The 20,183-nt window shown below is 50.2% G+C and overlaps 1 protein-coding gene across 5 annotated transcripts in view; it reads left to right on the top strand.

Moving 5' to 3' along the window:
- The window catches only part of MYCBP2 (MYC binding protein 2), a 1,909,483-nt gene that overhangs the window by 1,807,323 nt on the left and 81,977 nt on the right, over window positions 1–20,183 (top strand). For all 5 annotated transcript variants that reach the window (XM_078657470.1, XM_078657469.1, XM_078657471.1 and 2 more), the window contains one exon: window positions 19,168–19,377. In XM_078657470.1, the coding sequence (XP_078513596.1) occupies window positions 19,168–19,377 (210 nt within the window). The remainder of the gene's footprint in view (window positions 1–19,167; window positions 19,378–20,183) is intronic.

Genomic DNA, 20,183 nt, shown 5'->3' with positions numbered 1-20,183 from the left:
GGCCTGGAGGAAAAGAAAAGTTTTTAGTGCTTTTCGGAAAGCAGGGTAGGTGGGGATCGATCGGATAGATAATGGAAGGCTGTAACAGTACTGGGGGGCCAGGACCGAGAAGCGAGTGCCGCCGATGCGGGCTTTACGGAAGCGGGGAACTTGAAGGAGAAGTTGAGAAGATGAACGAAGAGTCCGAGAAGGGGTATAGGGAGTGATCAGAGAAACAATAAAAAGCGGGGCAGAATGAGTATAAGCTAAAAAGACAAGACAAGCTAGTTTGAAGGAAGAACGAAAGCGTACAGGAAGCCAGTGAAGGGACTTAAGAACAGGCGTAATGTGGGAAAATTTAGGGAGATGAAAAATGAGCCGGGCGGCCTGATTTTGGATGGCCTGAAGCCGGCGCATTTCAAAGGCAGGGATGCCAGAATAGAGAACGTTCCCGTAATCGAGACGAGAAGTAATGAGGGCTGTGATGATGGATTTGAGGGCGTCGGTGGAAAAGAAACGGGAAATTTTGCGAATAAGACGGAGGGAAAGAAAACAGGATGAGATTACAGAGCTGACTTGGGAATGCATGGAAAGGTCATTGCTGACCTTGATGCCTAAAGTGCGAACAGAGGGGACTGGAAGAGGGGGGGTACCAAGAGAAAGGGGCCAGTAAGTTGGGGACCAGGGATTAGAGGGACCACCGGTGAGGACAAGCTCCGTCTTGTCGGGGTTTAATTTAAGGTGGTTCGTGATCATCCAGTCCGAGATAAAAGCTAAGGTGGAACTGAAAAAAGAGGAGGAGTCAGGGGTAGAGAGATCAAAGATGAGCTGGAGGTCGTCGGCGTAGTTATACACGGAGACCCCCAGCTCGCGGAGAGAGAAAATGAGAGGGTAGATATAGAGATTGAAGAGTAGAGGAGAAAGGGAGGAACCTTGGGGGACCCCACACACCAGAGGACGGGGAGGGGCGGAGAAGCCGGCAAGCTGGACTGCCTGGAACCTATCCTGGAGAAAGGACTTCAGCCAGGAGAGTGCAACCCCCCTGATGCCGGCTGCGCTGACACGGTCGAGAAGAATGGCATGGTCAACCGTGTCAAACGCAGCCGACAAGTCGAGGAGCACCAACGCCTGGGGGAGATTGGAATCGACCCTTCCTTTAAGCTCATCCAAGACTGCAGTGATAACAGTCTCGGTAGAGTGGCCCGGGCGGAAACCCGCCTGGTGGGAGGCCAAGAGGCCATGCTTCTCGATGTGTGAGGACAGGCAAGAGGTAACATGGCTTTCCACAATCTTCCCCAAGTAAGGGAGGAGGGAGATGGGCCTGAAGTTGGAGGGTGAGGAAGGGTCCAAGCCAGGTTTTTTTAGTATGGGGAGAACAGTGGCGGTTTTGAAAGAAGAGGGAACAGAGCCGAGAGCCAAAGACGAGTTAAGGAGGGTAAGAGGGGGTCCAGGAGAGTGAGAGAAAAGAGATTGAAGGATCCAAGCCGGTGCACAGTCAGCTGGTGAGCCTGACTTGACCTTAACAAGCAGAGCGGAAAATTGTGCAGCAGAAATGGGGGGAAAGTGATCTAACATAAAAGGCGGGGAGGGAAGAGGGGGGATGATCTGAATTTGAGAGACTGCAGGAATATTAGCTTTAATGGTGGTGATTTTATCGATAAAGTGATTATTGAGTGAGAGACAAAACGATAAGGATGGGGCAAAACTAACATTAGTGCGATCAGATGTAGCAAGTTGTTTTACGAGTGAGAAGATCTCTCGAGATTTGTTAGAAGACCGGGCAACTTTTTCAGAAAAGTAATCTGTTTTTGCCGAAATGATGGCTTTTTTGTAACTGTTGAGTAGTGATTTATATTTAATTCGGAGAAGGGGACAATAGTTACGCCTCCAGTGGCGCTCCGATCGCCTAAGGTTTAATTTGAGCTCTTTAAGTTCACTAGTGAACCATCTGTGGGCCTCATGGGGCCGCACGGATTTGATGTTTATAAGAGGGGCGACAAGGTCGCAGGAGGAGGAAAGCCAGGCACGAACAGCTTCGGCTTGATCCTCAAGAGGGAGGTCCGTCAAGTCGGGTACTGTGGAAGACAGAGAGGAAGAGAGGAGAGAGAGATCTGTCTGGTTCCAACAGCGGGCTGTCTGATTTTTGGGAAGAGGGGCTTTAGTATAAGAAGGAAGGGAGATATTAAAAGAGATTAAAGAGTGATCTGACCAGAGACAAGGAAGGATAGAAAGAACGGAAAGGGGGCGACGCAAGGACCAAATTTGGTCCAAGGTGTGACCCTTAATGTGAGTGGGGGAAAAAATATAAGGAATAAAATTTAGGGACTGGAGAGTCGCAGAAAAGTCTTTAGAGGCTGGACTTTCTCTGGGATCGTCAGGCCAGTAGTTGAAGTCCCCTAATAGAACAACTGCCGAGTTGTTCACTGCCAGAGTGGCCAGGATGTCTTGTAGTAGGGGAACAAATGGGGGCATGGACAGAGGGGGCCGATAGACAAGGACAAAGGTGAGGGGATCAATAAGGTTAGTGGACCGGGCAACCAGGAAATCCACGTTGGATATTGGGGGGTGATCAAGAAGCTGAAATTTCAGCGAAGATCGAATGAACATTGCCACTCCACCACCGATTTTACTGGCTGGGCGGTCCATGCGGAGAGCATAGTGTGTGTCAGGAAGAATAGCTAAAAGGTCGGGGAGTGAATCAGAAGAGAACCAGGTCTCCGTGAGAAAAAGATCATCAGGACAGTCAGAGGATAGGAGGTTGAAGAGTTCTGTTTGGTGCTTAACTGCTGATCGAGTATTTAGCAGTAGGGCAGAGGCTACGGGGGGTGATGGAGTGGGAGAAGGGGTTACCGGTGGGACCACCGGGGGAAATACGGGGGGGGAAGGAGAGGAAAGTGTAGATGGACGCGGGGACGCCGAAACACCAAGTGAAACAAGATGTGAAGTTAACGAAGGAGGGACAGAGGTTGGAACCATGAGTGCTGCTAATTGGGCAGAGGTATATGACACAAATTGGGCAGGATCCGTGGCCCCTGGTCCCGGCCGGTCGTTCCTGACTAGATAGGACTAAAACGACAATGGAACTGGACACTAGGAGAGTCAAGCTACCCTTGAGCACCGAAATGCCCTTGTTACCTCACCTACGGGCTGCGGGTGCATAGGTGTCAAAGTGTGTCGGGTTTCCGCGTTGAAGTCTATGGAGCCTTGAAGAAAGATGCTGCAGGCGACCAGGAGGAAGATGTCCGGGTGGATCCAAGGGTGGATCGGAGATGTTGAAGACCTGAAAGCAGAGGGGACAATGTTCAAAGTCACTAGCCAGTGACTGGAGTGGAACCAGGAGTGGAACCAGATGTCGTCGTCGCGATCAGGTGAAGAGTGGACGCTTGTCTCTGCAGCCACGTGGACCAGGAGGTGTCTTCGACGACCAGGATGGAGGCACGAGCTGTCCCACGCAGGCTCTCGCTGTCGGCGGTGTCGGATCCGGGTTTGGAGTCAACAGGCCTTGGCAAAGGCAACCCACGCGGTGAGTGGAAACGGCGTCTGGTGCGGACCAGGAGGGTCCGGGGTGCTCCTCTTTTGGAAGGGAGCAAGGGCCAGTCTGGAGCAACCAGACCAGCAGTGAAGATTTCAAGTTTCGTCGTGTAGGAGGCCACAAGCCAGCCGGCAAGTGACCAGACAACGCGTCGAGCAGCAGGCAAGCAGAAGGGCCCCACGCAGATCTCGGGGAGGCTGGAGGGCTGATCTTCGGTGCAGGAGCTGCTCGGGGCTGGGGCTTCTCAATCCCCAAAGCACTTCGTCGAGGTTACCTCAGAAGTCGTGCTGGAAGCGAAGTGCAGTTTCTTTCAAGATGGCCGGTCCCACGTGTCTCGTCGCACCCAACGGATCTCAGCTGTGCTGCAGATGTAGGTAGAGGTCGGAGAGGTCTGGGAATCCGGGTCTCGTCGGGCTCTGAAGTCTGGATCCTCGAGGAAGACGACAAAGTGAAGCCGCTGGACGCTTGATGGTGCCTGCAGTTGCAGGGTGGACACTCCTTGCCCACAAGGGAGATTCTTCAGTCTTCTGTGGAGCAGAACGTCGAAGTCCAGAGTTTCTTCTTGTAAAGTTGTTCAGGATAATCTAATTTGGAATGGGACCAGCTCCTACCTTTATCCGGCTAAAGGGGGCTGTACTACGACTAGGTCCCTCCTCTGGGTGGGACCAGGAAAGGGGGTGGTTACACCCCCTATCCTTTGTCCGGTCTTGCGCCAGAGCTGGGGCTGGAGAGCCCCAGGAACTGGTTTAGACCGGTGTATGCACAGGGACACCTTGTGTGCCCCAGGCATGTCTCATTCCTTTCAGCCCTGTCCTACCCAATACACAAAATCCTGTCTGGGGTGGTGCTAGCACCTCCCAAGGCAGGAAAGCCTTTGTCCAAGTTTCCCTCGCTGGAAGGACTCCCAGCAGCAGGGGGTCAGACTTGTGTCTGTGGTGGCAGCATCCATTTTGTGATGCTGAGGCTCGTGTTAGCTTTAACCGGGGTTCACAGTTACATACATGTCGTGTCCCTCTAGAAGGGTGGAATGCTACCCCCGTCGCCAGATTTGGCGAGGGGGTAGTATTCCAATTCGTATGACACCTTACTCGACATGTTTTGATAATGCTATACCAAAGTTAGCAATAACCGCGAGGATTATAATGCACTTAAGAGTATATGGTATAGCGTTATCATGGAAACAGCTAAAGGACTTGGTTCCGAAAGCTGCAGACAGGCTCAGCTCATGCTAGAGCACCATCTCACATAATTCCAAGCAATCTGCCTTCAGGATTGATAAGGCCTGCCATAGGAGGGACTGATAGGAGGATATGTGTCAATTTTAGGGTTAGATATAGGGATACTATATCTACAGCAACGGGTGATTACACCACCTTGCCCCTGCTGACTGATCAGCCAGTTGTCAGATTTGGATGGCCAGCCAGGGGTGGCATAATACATGCTGCAGCCCCTGGTAGGCCCTGAGTCCACCTATGCCCTGGGTACCTAAGGTACACTGTACAGGGACTGATAAGGTGACTCAGTATCCAATTGGATATGCACCTAAGGTACATGGATGTCAATTTAGAGAGAGACAGCTAGGCTGTGGGTCTGATTAGCAGGCCCACAGCCAGGGAAAGTCGTAAACCAGTTGAAGCAAAAAGCAAAAAATCGGGGGTGACCATAGGATTGCAGACCCCACTCTCCTACACTCCCGAGCAGCGAGTTCAGGATATTCAGGCTATGATTCGATCTTTCAGCCTCTATCCCGGGTTTCGGTCAGGATGACCCTCCGACTCCTGGGCCTGATGGCCTCCAGCATCCTGTTAGTGCAACATGCCAAATGGCATATGCGGGCTCTGCAGTGGGACCTGAAGTTCCAGTGGGTGCAGCATCGGGGCAACCTTTTCTATCATGTCCAGATCTCGGAGGGCACTGCACAACACTTGCAGTGGTGGCTCGCGACTCGTGCTTGGGTCAATGGCAGATCACTCTCCCTTCCCCAACCGGAGCACACAGTAGTGATGGATGTGTCCCTCCTGGGATGGGAAGACCACTTGGTAGAGCCGGAGATTAGAAGCCTCTGGTCTCCGGAGAAGTCCCGGCTCCACATCAACCTTCTGGAGCTGCGGGCGATCCGACTTGCACTGAAGGCATTCCTTCCCTCTGTCCGGGAAGTGTAGTGCAGGTGTTCACGGACAACACCACCGCCATGTGGTATTGCAAAAAACAGGGCGGGGTGGGGTAGTGGACCCTATGTCAGGAGGCTCTGCGCCGCTGGACATGGATGGAACATCAATGCATTACCTTGGTAGTTCAACACCTGGCAGGTTCTCTGAACACCAGGGCGCACAAACTCAGCCGCCGGTGCATGATGGATCACAAATGGCGTCTGAACTCGGACGTGGCGCAAGGTCTCTTTTCAACAGTGCGAAAAGCCTTGGTTAGATCTATTTGCCTCCTAAGAGAACGCGCAATGTCATCAGTTCTGCGCGTTGGAATGTCCAAGTTGGCACTCGCTCTGCGACGTTTTTCGTCGCGAGTGGAGCTGCGGCCTATTGTACGCCTTTCTGCCTATACCACTTCTGCCCAGGGTGCTGAAAAAGATCCGACGCGCCCGGGCCCAAGTCAACCTTGTGGCTCCGGACTGGACACGAAGATACTGGTATCCCGAGCTACTCAGTATGTCAGTCGATCCTCCGATTTGTCTGCCTCTTCAGGAGGACCTTCTGTCGCAGCAACAGGGGACGGTCCTCCACCCGAACCTGTCCAGTCTCCACCTACTTGCGTGGAGATTGAGCAGCGACAGTTGAGGCCATTTGACTTGCCTCCTGAAGTCTGGGATGTGATTCTGGCAGCCAGGCGTCCCTCCACAAAAACGGTATACGCCTGCAGGTGGAACAGATTTGTGGCATGGTGCACAGCAAAGGCTGTGGATCCACCTTCTTCCCCTCTTTCAGAGGTTCTCCTCTTCCTTCTTTCTCTTGCCCAGCAGGGCTCTGCTCTGGGCACTATCAAAGGCTATCTCTCGGCCATTTCAGCCTTTTTTAAGGCTTCCTGATCAGCCTCCTCTTCTCAAGTCCCCTGTTGTAAATAGATTCTTGAAAGGCATCACACACATGTTCCCTCCTGTTCCTTTCGTGATGCCTCAGTGGGACTTGAACTTGGTACTTACTTACTTATCTGATGTCCTCTCCCTTTGAGCCACTTTATAATTGTCCTCTACGTCTTCTTACACTTAAAACTGCTTTTCTGGTTGCCATCACCTCTGCCAGAAGAGCGAGTGAGCTCCAGGCTCTGTCTTCTAGGCCTCCTTTCCTCTCTGTCCATCCGGACAAAGTTGTTCTTAGGAATTGTCCTTCTTTCCCACCCAAGGTGGTTACGGCCTTTTACATCGGGCAGTCCATCACCTTGCCCACCTTCTTTCTGCCTCTGCATCCTTTGAAAGAGGAAGAGAGGCTCCACCGTCTGCACTCAAAATGTGCGCTCTCTTTTTATCTAGACCACACACGCCAGTTCCGGGTGGACGACCAGCTCTATGATGTTTACGTGGGCGCTAAGAAGGGACGGGCGGTGCACAAGCGGACCATCTCTCGGTGAGCCATTTTGTGCATCAAGGTCTGTTATTCCTTGGAGAAAAAGGAGCCTCCTGTGGGGCTGCGTGCCCATTCCACTCGGGCCACGGCAGCTACTACTGCTACTACGAAGGTAAGTAACTTGTGCTTCCGCGCCGAAAGCGCAGATCCGGATTGAGCACGTACCTCAGTCACTTTTTGACTACTTTTTTGAGACTTTTGTCTCCTTTTCTTGTCTCCTGGTGCATGTAGGGATGCCCGGCTTTAAGTCTTGTGAGTCGCCGCCGTCGTGCCGCCGTAACATGTTGGTGGCGGACCCCCACGATGTGTGCCTCTACTGCCTGGAGACCGACCATGACTCCCGGGACTGTCGAGACTGTCAAGCCATGGCCCGAAGGCCTTGCTGGAGCGGCGCCGGAAGTTACTGGAGGTCTGCCATTCCTCTCACCGCCGCTCCGGGTCTAGGGGCGCCGGAGCCGTCGCTCCTTGGGCTCTAAGTCTTTTGCCTTCAGCCGCCCCTGCAGTTCCTCTGGAGCCGGGGAGTCCTGCGGCCTAGCCGCTATACCCGGGTCCGTCGGCGACTCCAGAACATGCTGCCTGGACTGCCTTTTTAGGCCCCGGGCTCCTGCGGCGCACCTTCAGGCCCCGCCGTCCTGTGTCCAGATCCAGTTGGCCCGGCGGCTCCGCCACCGGCGCCAGCCCCGGCACCACAGGATCTTGCGCTGCCAGCTCCGGCCCCGGCGCCACAAGGTGCAGCGCCGCCGGCTCTGGTCCCGGCGCCGCCCTTGGCTCCATCACAGGCGCCGCACTGGATGCTGTTTCTCCCGTCCCTGCCCTGGTTCCTGGACCATTTCGTTCCAGTCAGGGATCCGAATTGGGATACGGCTCAGGCTAGGCCCTGGCCGGCGCGGTTTTCGGCGCCGTTCCCGACGCCGCTTGCTCCTGCTCCGGCCCTGCCGCCGCAGACGGCTCCCTCTACACCGGAGCCGGACGAGGACTGAGACGGCTCCTAGGACCCCCTTGCCCAGCAGTGTGACTCCGAGCATGATTGTGTGGAAGACCTTGAAGATGGGGCGAGCTTGATGTGTCTTCTGACCCCGGGTTTGCCTCTCCTTCACCTACTATGGAAGAGTGCGCTTCCTACACCGTGGTGCTGCGTCGGGCTGCGGAGGCTCTCCATCTCAACCTCCCTACGGTAGCCCTTGAAACCAACTTCCTTACATAGATGCTCCAGACGGTTTCTACATCGTCTGAGCCGCTGCTCCCTTTCAATGAGGCCCTCACCGAAGTCCTCTTGGGCACCTGGTTGCGACCGGCCACTGGGGCGCCGGTGGATAAAAACGTCGCTAGGCGTCATCGCCCGGCGCCTAGTGATCCCTCCTTCTTGACCACTCACCCAAACGCCGGAGAGCCATTCAGGCCTCGACATCGCAGAGTGACTTTCCCACAGCTCCGCTGGATAAGGACTCTAAATGGCTAGACCAATTTGGTAAGAGGTTGTTCTCCCCAGCCAGCTTGGGGTTGCGGTCAGTTAACACTGCCTGCTTATTGGGCCGTTACTCCCACGCAGTGTGGGATTCTGTAGCTCAGGTCTTGCCTCAGTGTTTTTAGTAGGTTCAGGCTGTTCTTTCCCAAGCGATTGCGGAAGGTAAGGATGCAGCGAAGTTTGCCATCAGGTGTTGTTTGGACATCGCTGATTCGTTGGGCAGGGCTATTTCCATGACACTGACGCTGCGTCGCCACGCCTGGTTGTGTTCCACTGGGTTCTCACCTGATGTCCAGAGCTCGCTCATAGACATGCTCTTTGATGGCTCCCGCCTCTTTGGCGATAAAGCCGCCAATGCCCTGGAGCGCTTTTAAAGTCTCTCGGGCCACGGCCAAGTCTTTGGGTCTGTCCACAAAGAACCCTGCCACGCCTGGGTTTCTTTCCTTTTGTGGCCAGGGCAGGGGCACCCAAGCACGCCCTTCAGGCAAGCCAGTGCAGAACCAGCCTCAGCGCGGCCGTTGTTTCCGCAGGGGTGGGTCTGGTAACCAGCGAACGGGTCAGTCCACTTCTACCCCCGCTGCTTCCACCTCTAAGCCTTCTTAATCCGAGCTTCAAGGAGCACCCCACGCCAGTGGGTGGCAGGGACCGCCACCACCTCCACCACTGCCGCAAAACTACATCGGACAAGTGGGTGCTGCAGATAATCAGCCACGGTTACGCACTCCCCTTTCTGTCCCCCCCCTCCGGCCATGCCACCCTAGTAACACCGCATGTTGGGGGCTCATTTGACTCTTCTCCGTCAGGAAGTCTCGGTCCTCCTAGCCAAGGGGGCCATTGAATGCGTTCCCGGTCAGGAAGTAAGGTGTGGTTGTTAGTGCTACTACTTTCTGGTCCCCAAAAAGGACAAGGGATGCCTGTGCCCCATCTTGGACCTCCGGGATGTCAATCGCTTCTTCCGGAAGGAGAAGTTCAAGATGCTGACTCTGGCTCAGGTCCTGGCTGCCCTGGACCCTGGAGACTGGTTGGTGGCGTTGGACTTGCAGGACGCTTATTTTCACATCCCCGTCCTGCCGACTCACCAGCGCTACCTGCGGTTCACGGTAGGCCACGATCATTTTTGGTTTGCCATGATCCCCTTAGGCCTTACCAATGCCCCTCGGGTGTTCACGATGGTGATGAGGGTGGTTGTGGCTCATCTGTGCTGTTTGGGGGTGTCCGTCTTGTCCTACCTCGATGACTGGCTGTTGAAGACAGACTCGCCCCTGGCAGTCGTCTCCCACCTCCAGACTACAGCAGACCTCCTACATCTGCTGGGGTTCTCCATCAATGTGCCGAAGTCGCACCTGAGTCACTCTCAGAAGCATCCCTTGATCGGAGCGGTTCTGGATTGGACGCTGTTTCGGGTCTATCCTCCCAAGCAGCGATTCCGGGAGATTCAGGCTATGATTCCGATCTTTCGGCCTCTATCCTGGGTTTGTCAGGATGACCATCCGGCTCCTGGGACTCTTGGCCTCCTGCATCCTGCTGGTGCAACATGCCAGAAGGCATATGCGGACTCTGCAGTGGGACCTGAAGTTCCAGTGGGCCCAGCATCAGGGGAACCTGTCCGATCATGTCCAGATCTCGGAGGGCACTGCTCAGCAGTTGCAATGCTGGCTCACGAATCGCGGTTGGGTCTGTGGGAGATCCCTCTCCCTTCCCCAACCGGAGCACACCGGATGTGTCCCTCCTGGGATCGGGCGGCCACTTGGGAGAGGCGGAGATCAGAGGCCTCTGGTCTCCAGCGGAGTCCAGGCTCCACATCAACCTTTTGGAGCTGCAGGCGTTCCGACTTGCACTGAAGGCATTCCTTCCCTCTGTCCAGGGAAGTGTGGTGCAGGTGTTCACGGACAACACCATCGCCATGTGGTATTGCAACAAACAGGGCGGGGTGGGGTCGTGGACCCTATGTCAGGAGGCTCTGCGCCTCTGGACATGACTGGAACATCAACACATTACCTTGGTGGTTCAACACCTGGCAGGTTCTCTGAACGCCAGAGCGGACAAACTCAGCCGCCGGTGCCTGATGGATCGCGAATGGCGTCTGAACTTGGACGTGGCGCAAGGTCTCTTTCAGCAGTGGGAAGAGGCTTGGTTAGATCTATTCGCCACCGAAGAGAATGCGCAGTGTCATCAGTTCTGCGCGTAGGAATTTCCAAGGCAGCACTCGCGCGGCGACGCTTTTCGTCGCGAGTGGAGTTGCGGTCTGTTGTACGCCTTTCCGCCTATACCACTTCTGCCCAGAGTGCTGAAGAAGATTCGGCGCGACCGGGCCAAAGTCATTCTTGTGGCTCCGGATTGGGCACGAAGATACTGGTATCCCGAGCTACTCAGCATGGTGATCGATCCCCCTATCCGACTGCCTCTTCGGGAGGATCTTCTTTCGCAGCAGCAGGGAATGGTCCTCCACCCGAACCTATCCAGCCTCCACCTCTATGGGTGGAGATTGAGCGACGACAATTGACAGCTTTCGATCTTCCTCCCGAAGTCTGTGAGGTGATTTTGGCAGCCAAGCGTTCCTCCACTAAAACGGCATATGCCTGTAGGTGGCACAAATTTGTGGCATGGTGCACAGCAAAGGCTGTGGATCCCCTTTCTGCCCCTCTTTCAGAAGTCCTTCTGTTCCTTCTTTCCTTGGCCCAGCGGGGCTCTATACAGGACACTATTAAAGGTTATCTTTCTGCCATCTCCGCCTTTCTACGGCTTCCTGATCAGCCTTCTCTTTTTAAGTCCCCGGTTGTTAACCGTTTCCTGAAAGGCATTACACTCATGTTCCCTCCGGTTCCATTTATAATGCCCCAGTGGGATTTGAATCTTGTGTTGACTTACTTGATGTGAGCTCCCTTTGAACTGCTTCACAATTGTCCTTTGCTTCTTCTCACCTTAAAGACTGCTTTCTTGGTTGCCATCACCACTGCCAGAAGAGTGAGTGAGCTCCAGACTCTTTTACCTCTACCTCGAAGACAACAACATCCTGGACCCTTCCCAATCTGGTTTTCGCAGCAACCACAGCACCGAGACCGCCCTCATCGCCGCCACTGACGACATCAGGATCCTAATGGACAAAGGAGAAACAGCCACCCTCATCCTCCTGGACCTATCTGCAGCTTTTGACACAGTCTGCCACCGCACCCTATCAGCACGCCTCCATGACGCCGGAATTCAAGAGAAGGCCCTGGCCTGGACCACATCCTTCCTCTCCGGCAGAACACAGAGCGTCCACCTCCCACCCTTCCACTCAAAAACCACTGAGATCATCTGCGGCGTCCCACAGGGATCCTCCCTCAGCCCGACGCTGTTCAATATCTACATGGCACCGCTCGCCCACGTCGCACGTCAACATAACATCAACATCATCTCAACATCATCTCCTACGCCGACGACACCCAGCTGATCATATCCCTCACCGAAGACCGCCAAAGCCAACCTCCACAGAGGAATGAAGGCCGTAGCCGACTGGATAAAGGACAGCAGACTGAAGCTGTATTCAGACAAGACGGAGGTCCTCATTCTCGGACCCACCCTATCGGCCTGGGACGACTCTTGGTGGCCCACATCGCTAGGCAGAGCCCCGCAACCCACAGACCACACACACAACCTGGGAGTCATCCTCGACTCCACCCTCTCCATGACCAGGCAAGTCAACGCCGTCTCTGCATCCTGCTTCAACACCCTCCGAATGCTCCGCAGGATCATCAAGTGGATCCACCCCCCCCCCCCCTCCACGACCCGAGAAAAAACGTCACCCAGGCCCTCGTCACCAGCAGACTCGACTACGGGAACGCTCTCTACTCAGGAACAACAACCAAGCTCCTGAGACAACTACAACGAATCCAGAACGCCTCGGCATGCCTGATCCTCGACGTCCCCCGACGCAGCCACATCGCACCCCACCTGAGAGGCCTGCACTGGCTCCCCGTCAACAAGAGGATCACCTTCAAACTTCTCATCCACGCACACAAAGCACTACACAACGCCGTACCTACATACCTCAACAACCGACTCAGCTTCCACATCCCCACCCGAAGCCTCTGCTCAGCCAACCTCACCCTCGCCACAGTTCCTCGTATCCGAAAAACCACCGCCGGCGGCAGATCCTTTTCCTACCTCGCCACTAAGACCTGGAACGCTCTCCCCACCAGCCTACGACAGACCCAGGACCTGCTGGCCTTCAGAAGACTTCTCAAGACCTGGCTCTTTGCCCAGTAGCGCCCCCCGCCCCTCCCCCCAGCGCCTTGAGACCCTCACGGGTATGTAGCGCGCTTTAAAAATGCTTTGTTTGATTGATTTTTTTCTAAAACTCCTTTCCTTTCTGTTCATCCAGACAAGGTGGTTCTAACGACCCGTCTTTCTTTCTTGCCAAAGGTTGTCTTGCCCTTTCACATCGGGTAGACCATCACTTTTCCCACCTTCTTTCTGCCTCCGCATCCTTCCAGAGAGGAAGAGGGGCTCCACCGTCTGGACCCAAAACGTGCGCTCTCCTTCTACCTGAGCCGCACACAACAGATCCGGGTGGATGACCAGCTCTTTGTTGGCTACGTGGGCGCCAAGAAAGGTCGGGCCGTGTACAAGTGAACCATCTCCCAGTGGGTCGTTCTGTGCATTAAAGCTTGTTACTCCTTGGCTAAGAAGGAGCCTCCTCTGGGGCTGCGTGCCCATTCCACCAGGGCAACGGCAGCCACTACCTCCTTGGGACACGGTGTTCCCTTGCAGGACATTTGTCAGGCAGCTACATGGGCAACGCTGCACATGTTTACGAAGCACTACTGCCTTGACAGTTCGGTCTGGAGAGACGGCTTCTTTGGCCACTCTGTACTCCATGACTTTTTGGTGTAATCTCGTTTGCAGACCCACCACCGGGGTTGGTATTGGTGGGGTATCTATTCTAAGGTAAGGAATCTATCACAAACGTGTCTCTGTCAGATGCACAATTTACTACTTGTGTAACGATATATCTGTAAGAGACATTAGTTAGTGATAGATTTCTTACTGCCCCACCCATCCTCCCCGTTCTGCGAGCTGATTACTAGGGTTAAGGTTATCCCTAGTTTTATGCACCAATGGTCAGTCTCTTGCATGGCTCTGCGTTTTGGCGCAGAAAGTCGTGTACAGAACTGACGTCAGCGCGCATGGGTGGCGCCTAAGTAGCCTCCGTGACGTCATCTCGGTGCTAACGATGCCCGCGACGGACGCGGAGCCACACGACGCCACCTACCGACGCGCAGGGGTACTGCTAAGCAAAACTTTCCGGATCCAGTCTGGCGCCTGGGGATATTCTACGGTAAGGAATCTATCACTAACTAATGTCTCTTACAGATATATCATTACACTAGTAGTTACTTGTGCACCTAGCTCATCCTCTCACTCACCAAGGACACCGCCACCACCAGACTCAACTTCCAGAAAGGAATGAAGGACGTTGCATCCTGGATGAGCAACAGCTGCCTGAAGCTCAACTCGGAGAAGACAGAGGGCCTCGTCCTCGGACCCTCCCTCTCTGCATGGGACAACACCTAGTGGCCCGCCACCCTCGGCAGCCCTCCCACCCCCACGCCCGAGACCTCTGCATCGTACTCTACTTCTCCCTCTCCATGACCTGACAGGTCAACGCCGTTGCCGCCAGCTGTTTCAACATCCTCTGCATCCTCCGAAAGACCTTCAAATGGATCACCCGAATCAAGGAAGACCGTCACCCACGCACTCAAATCAAATCAAATCGAGCTTTATTCAATTTTGAACAATAAAATCATAAAAGCAAGCATATAAAAAGAGAAAATACATTGTCATATGTTACATTTAAAAATTCATTAATAAACAACTTTCAAGAGATAAATTCCTATAAATTCATAATGTACATGTAAACATATTATGGTTCCCTAGATAGACGTTCCAATACTAATTTATTCCATCCCAACGCATTTCCCAAAATTCAGTTGTTGATACCTTTCCTTGTCCTGAATACACTCTTTAGGAAGCTCACCATAGAACGAATACAATAACAGTTATCCAACATCTGTAGGTAGGTAAAGGCAGGAAAACATTGCCTCCATCCTCCCTGTTTTAATAGTGGTTTTAACCATCTAAGCCTTTCACTAGTGTAAAACTTACAAAATAAAACCATGTGTATTGTACTTTGTGGTGAAACATTATCACATGGGCATCGACAGAATTCCCTTGACCAGTCATTAATGGTTGGGTAAGTAGTCAGATGGTGAAAAGTCCCAAACCTGAATCTAGTCAAAAGGTATCCGTCATATCCATCCAAGACGTATAGCAAATATGGTTGAATATTGCACGTAGTAGTGATTAATTGCTAATGGACCACCGTAGGTTTATTCAACTCAAAAGTTAACCTATTTTCTTCTAGGTGAGTCATGCAAACTTTTTTTTAACTCTTTTCGTGTAATAAAGTTCATACTGTCGGGCGAGGTAAAATATACTGGGTGACCAATATCCTGCATAACATTTTCAACATATTTCAACCAACCAAAAAATGTTATGGACATTGTCTAGTCTCATTGCGTCCCTTATTATTTCCTTGTTGAGGCCAGCGCGCTCTCTGGTCCAAATTCTGTATCATAGCAATACCCGCTGGGCCTTAATCAGATCGGAAATATATACAACTCCCAACTCAGAGTGACAATTAAAAACTGGTGCACTAGTTGGGACGCCTAGGAGGGACCTCAAAAAGACATTTTCCATACGCTGAATTGATGTACAGTCTTGAAACCCCCAGATTCCTGCCTCATAAACTGCTATGCTCACGCACTTTGCCTGGTATATCTTTAATAAAATTTGTGGTGGCCTTTTCCCTAGTTTTTTAGAAAAATGTAAAAGAGCAGCGATGGATTTCATAGAAAGTAGGGACCTAGCCTTAACTGCTGGAGTCCAAGAACTGGATCTATCAAAAAGCATGCCCAGATAACTAAAAGAAGTGATGGTTTCCACCTTGCTCTCCTCCGTCTGAAAACTTCTATTCTTGTTTTTCGCTGTCCCGCATAACATCACAAAACTTTTCTTGGTGTTCAATTTTAGGCCAAGCCTATCCATGAATATAGTATAAAAAGAGAGAGCCCTTTGTAAACCAACCTGGGTGCGGGCCATGAGCACTGCATCGTCGGCATAGAGGAGAGATGCTATTGGGCGGGTATTTACTAATGGCGGATCCCTAGTGTGTGACACCAACTCCTGTTCCAAAGCGTTCGTTTATAGGGAGAACAAGAGTGGTGCCAGGAAACAACCCTGCCTTACGCCTAGTTCTATTTTAAATGAGGCAGTACACTCACCCTCTATACCATAGAAGACCTTTGCGGTAGCTGCAGAATATAACTGTCTTAAAAACTGAATTAAAACAGGATCGACTTTCCATTCATTAAGGACACTCCACAGCTTTTCGTGAACTACACAATCGAAAGCGACTGTGAGGTCTACAAAGGCCAAATAAAACGTCCCTGCTTTGGCCTTGGAATATTTACCAATTAAAATATTTAAGTTCAAAATCTGCTCGTTAGTTCCTAATCCAGCTCTAAAACCGTATTGGACATCGCTTAAAATACCTTTTTCTTCAGTCCATCCCTGTAATCGGTCTAGAACAATCCTGCCTGCTACCTTCATCAGTGAGTCCAACAAGGATATCGGGTGGTAGCAAGCAGGGTTCTCCCGATCACCCTTTTTAAAAATGGGGACTATGATGGATTCGGATCATATGCTATTAAATCCTCTTTCGCAACATGCTTGTAAAACCCTAGTTAAAATGGGGCCCCAAACCTCTAAGTTTGACTTATAGAGGTCAATTGGTATCCCATCAGGGCCAGCGGCCTTGCCACTCTTACTTGCTCTAACTGCAAAATTTACATCATGAAGCGAGATGTCAAATTTGATAGGTGTAAAAGACTGGTCTGCACTCCCTATTTTGAACCTCTGGGATGCTTCCTCATTGGATTTCTGTCTTGAATATACATTAGAGAAGAAGTCTATCCAGGTCTGTTCCACTATGGCCGTCTGAATAGCTGGTACATCTGTTTTATTAGTAAGGAATGGTGCGTTAACTGACGCCCAGAATTTCGAGCTGTCTTTGCTCTCGGCGGCCTCACTAAGGTCCTTCCAGGCCTTATCTTTCAACTCGATTATCCTATTTTTCCTTGCTGTATTATACAGCCTTCTGCAGGCCCTTATCTCGTTCACATCTCTCACCTCTCTGTGTAAGGCATTCTTTAAGTTTGAGTAGCTTTTGTTACAATTTTTATCAAACCAGCCCTTCTCAATGTTGAGCGTGCTTTTATGTTCCATAAACAGTGTATTTATAGCAATCGCAGTAATACTATTAAAAGCTATTAAAACATATTCGTGTGTCGGGCTATCGCTTAGACATTTTAAGATTGGGTCTAGTGGCTTTACTACTATCTCTTTACTTAACTCCATAGGGTCCCGACTTCCCCAGCGGATAGCATATCCATTTTTTCTTCCCAGTTCAATGTCCTGCACCCATGCTATTTTATTACAGGTTCTCCTTAACACCCGATTTGGGACAGCAATGTTCACATAGATAGCCAGGTGGTCGCTCATGAGGTTTCGACGGAAGACCGTCACCCACGCACTCATAACCAGCAGACTGGACTACGGAAACGCACTCTACGCCAGAATCAACAAATCTCTGCTCTGCAAACGCCAGCCCAAACAGACCACCACAGCCAGACTCATCCTCAACATGAACACATCACCCAACACCTGTGGAACCTCCACTGGCTCCCCATTGAGAAGAGAGTCACTTTAAAGATAACCACTCCTACAAATGCCTCCACAACAACGGACCCCAATCTCCTTCCACATACCCAGGAGAAACCTGCGATCCGCCGACCTCGCCGAATCCCTGTGCATCCGCAAAGCCAGAACAGGTGGAAGAGCCTAATCCTACATTGCGGCCAAGACCTAGAACGAGCTCCTGATGTACATCAGAGCCCCCTCCCTGAACATCTTCAGGAAGACACCCAAGACCCGGCTCTTCGACTGAATGGAGCTGCTTACCTCCAAACCACCCTCAACGCCTTGAGACCCTTACGGGTGAGTAGCGCTTTTTAAAATACCTTGAATGATTTATTGCTTCCACTATTTAATCTTTATACCATAAGAGCATACGTATGTGCAGGTATTTGAAGAATTGCAAGTTAGAGAGAATTCCTCACACAGGGAACCAGATGGTATAATTGCACCCGAATTCTCTGTCACCTAACTTGTAAATCCTGATATTATCACATCTTTGGACTCCTGACATTACAAGTAGATCTTGTATCTAGACTGAATCCCAGAGTTGTGTCTCAAGGGTCAACACACCCTCTTAGCCCTCTTTTGCATTTGGGACTTTCCAGACTTGAACCACTGTCTTGATGAAATCTAGTAGAGTATTTGCAAGCTAGCCTCCATATTTTACTTTACAGTAAACCCTGATGCACAGTGCACACCTGTCTGCCTTAACTGAGGTCTCATGTTCAGATGCTCTACTAATAATTGTGAGGCCCAATAATAGTGCCTCACTTCTGGCCATGCTATTCCTCCCCAGAATGCATTTAACAAAAGACCTTCTTGCAATACCACCATTCTATAGGAGAGAGTGTAAGTGTTCATTCTGTTTGTTGAAGTAATTTGTGGTTATTGAAAAGGGGGTAGTTTGCATATTGTATACAAATTTACTGGGTGAATTATGTTGTATAAGGCTAGTCTGCCCATAATCAAAATAGGGAATGTTTTCCAATGGGAGACGTCTTCAGTAAAGCTCCTTAAAGTGACCCGTAAATTCTTTTCAATTAATACCTCTCATTTCATGGTAGTACACATACCCAAATATTGGAAATCCTTGATCACACCTTGAAAAGGACAATACATGTGGTCGTAGCCAGTTTGTTTAAATACAGTTATATATTGCGAAATTTACAGACTTAATGTCAAACGTCGATGTGTAAGACACTTTTGCATTTAAACCAGAGATTTTCAGGGGCTCAGCATTCCCTTCCCTGTATGAAGCCTCCTATATATTGGTTCCAGTTAAAAAGTAAATGTTCAGGAAGTAGAATGTACTTTTTCTGTAGAATGCACATCATTCCGATACTGCCTGTGTACTGGCAATTTGAAACAATAGCACTTAATAAACAGAGTTTTGCTAAAGAAATAGCATTCTGATAAGCTGTTTCCAGAGAGGTATTCAATCTCATTCTTTCTTGCTATGTATGCCTTTCTTACTCTCTCTGACTTTGTGTTTTTTCCAGTTGGTATTTGAACAGAAGCACTTAATATCCCTTTTCATAATTATTGGTATTTGATGTAGAGATGGTGCTGCTACCTGTTGTATTGTGTGTTCCATTTTCACTAGCATCGGGGCGAGACATCTATATTCAGTTGTAAATAGAGTAGTACTTGCTTAGAGTTCTACTCCGCAATTTGCTATGAGTGCCACAATTATGTTGTTTTGATTTTTGTGGCCTCTACCGCAAATGTGAATAACGAAAGCTTGCATAATTAGCAGAAAAGTTGAATGCTATTAATGTTTGAGAATAAAATACTACAATGCTCTTTCTTTATTTTAGAACAAAATAAACCATACAGTTTTAAAGGACTTATTGGATCCCATTAAAGATCTCTATGAAGATGTTCGGCGGAAAGCTTTAATGAGGTTGGAATATGAAGGACTGCATAAAAGTGAGGCCATTACAACACCAGGTGTTCGGTTTTACAATGATCCTGCCAGTTATGCAATGAACAGATATGCTTACTATGTCTGCTTCAAATGTAGAAAGGTAGGTTATATGTTGCTTCATTGCTACATTAACAGTGTTCAGTTTCTTCATGCAGAAGTATCCTAGAATGTTAATTATTTTAGAATGTTTAGTGTCACATAAATCCAAACTGGAAATTATCACAAACCAGTAACTAGCTCATAATATTGGAGTCAGTTTGTTGAACCTTTATACTTTTTATTTACAATTGTAAGTCCCTGGATATTTGTCATATATGATGAGATTAATTCCAACGATGTCATTTTAGTGTATGGCAATGTTTGCTCTTTGTGGAACAAAGAAATGTGATTATAAAATGAATGAAAATTTAAAGCTTCTTTAATTGGACTGACCCATTTACCAGATTAAAGTGGCTCATTCATTTTTGTTAATACCTCTCATGCTTTGCTCTTCCTATTTTCAGTTTGTTCATAATTATCTGTGGGTAGCTGTAGGCATGACATTAAAAATCATCTCAAGACTAAATCTATCATTATAAAAAAAAAATCTTCAGGTGGACCGCAAACCGAGCATCCCTCTGTGCACTCCTACCGCATGTTGCGTGTGAGGGCATCCCAGAGAAGAGCACAGCTTTAACCTCTCAGTAACCTTATCCTTTTGTTCATTTGAATGAGTACATGTTTTGTGATGCTGTGTAAAGTGCTCTGAATCTCAAGGGTCTAGTATGCGCTTCATAAAACTGTATTTAAAAAAAGAACACAGTATCTAGTTACTTTCCAGGTCTACTCTGGAGATTAACCAGACCTATCTTCAGCTTTCAGAGTTCTTAAAGTATTACCCTAATTTTCTGTGAAAGGTCCATTATC

This window comes from Lissotriton helveticus, chromosome 8 (genome assembly GCF_964261635.1).
Source record: "Lissotriton helveticus chromosome 8, aLisHel1.1, whole genome shotgun sequence".
Lineage (NCBI taxonomy): Eukaryota > Metazoa > Chordata > Amphibia > Caudata > Salamandridae > Lissotriton > Lissotriton helveticus.
The sequence above is the reverse complement of the archived record's forward strand: the minus strand, read 5'-3'. Positions and strand labels throughout refer to the sequence as shown.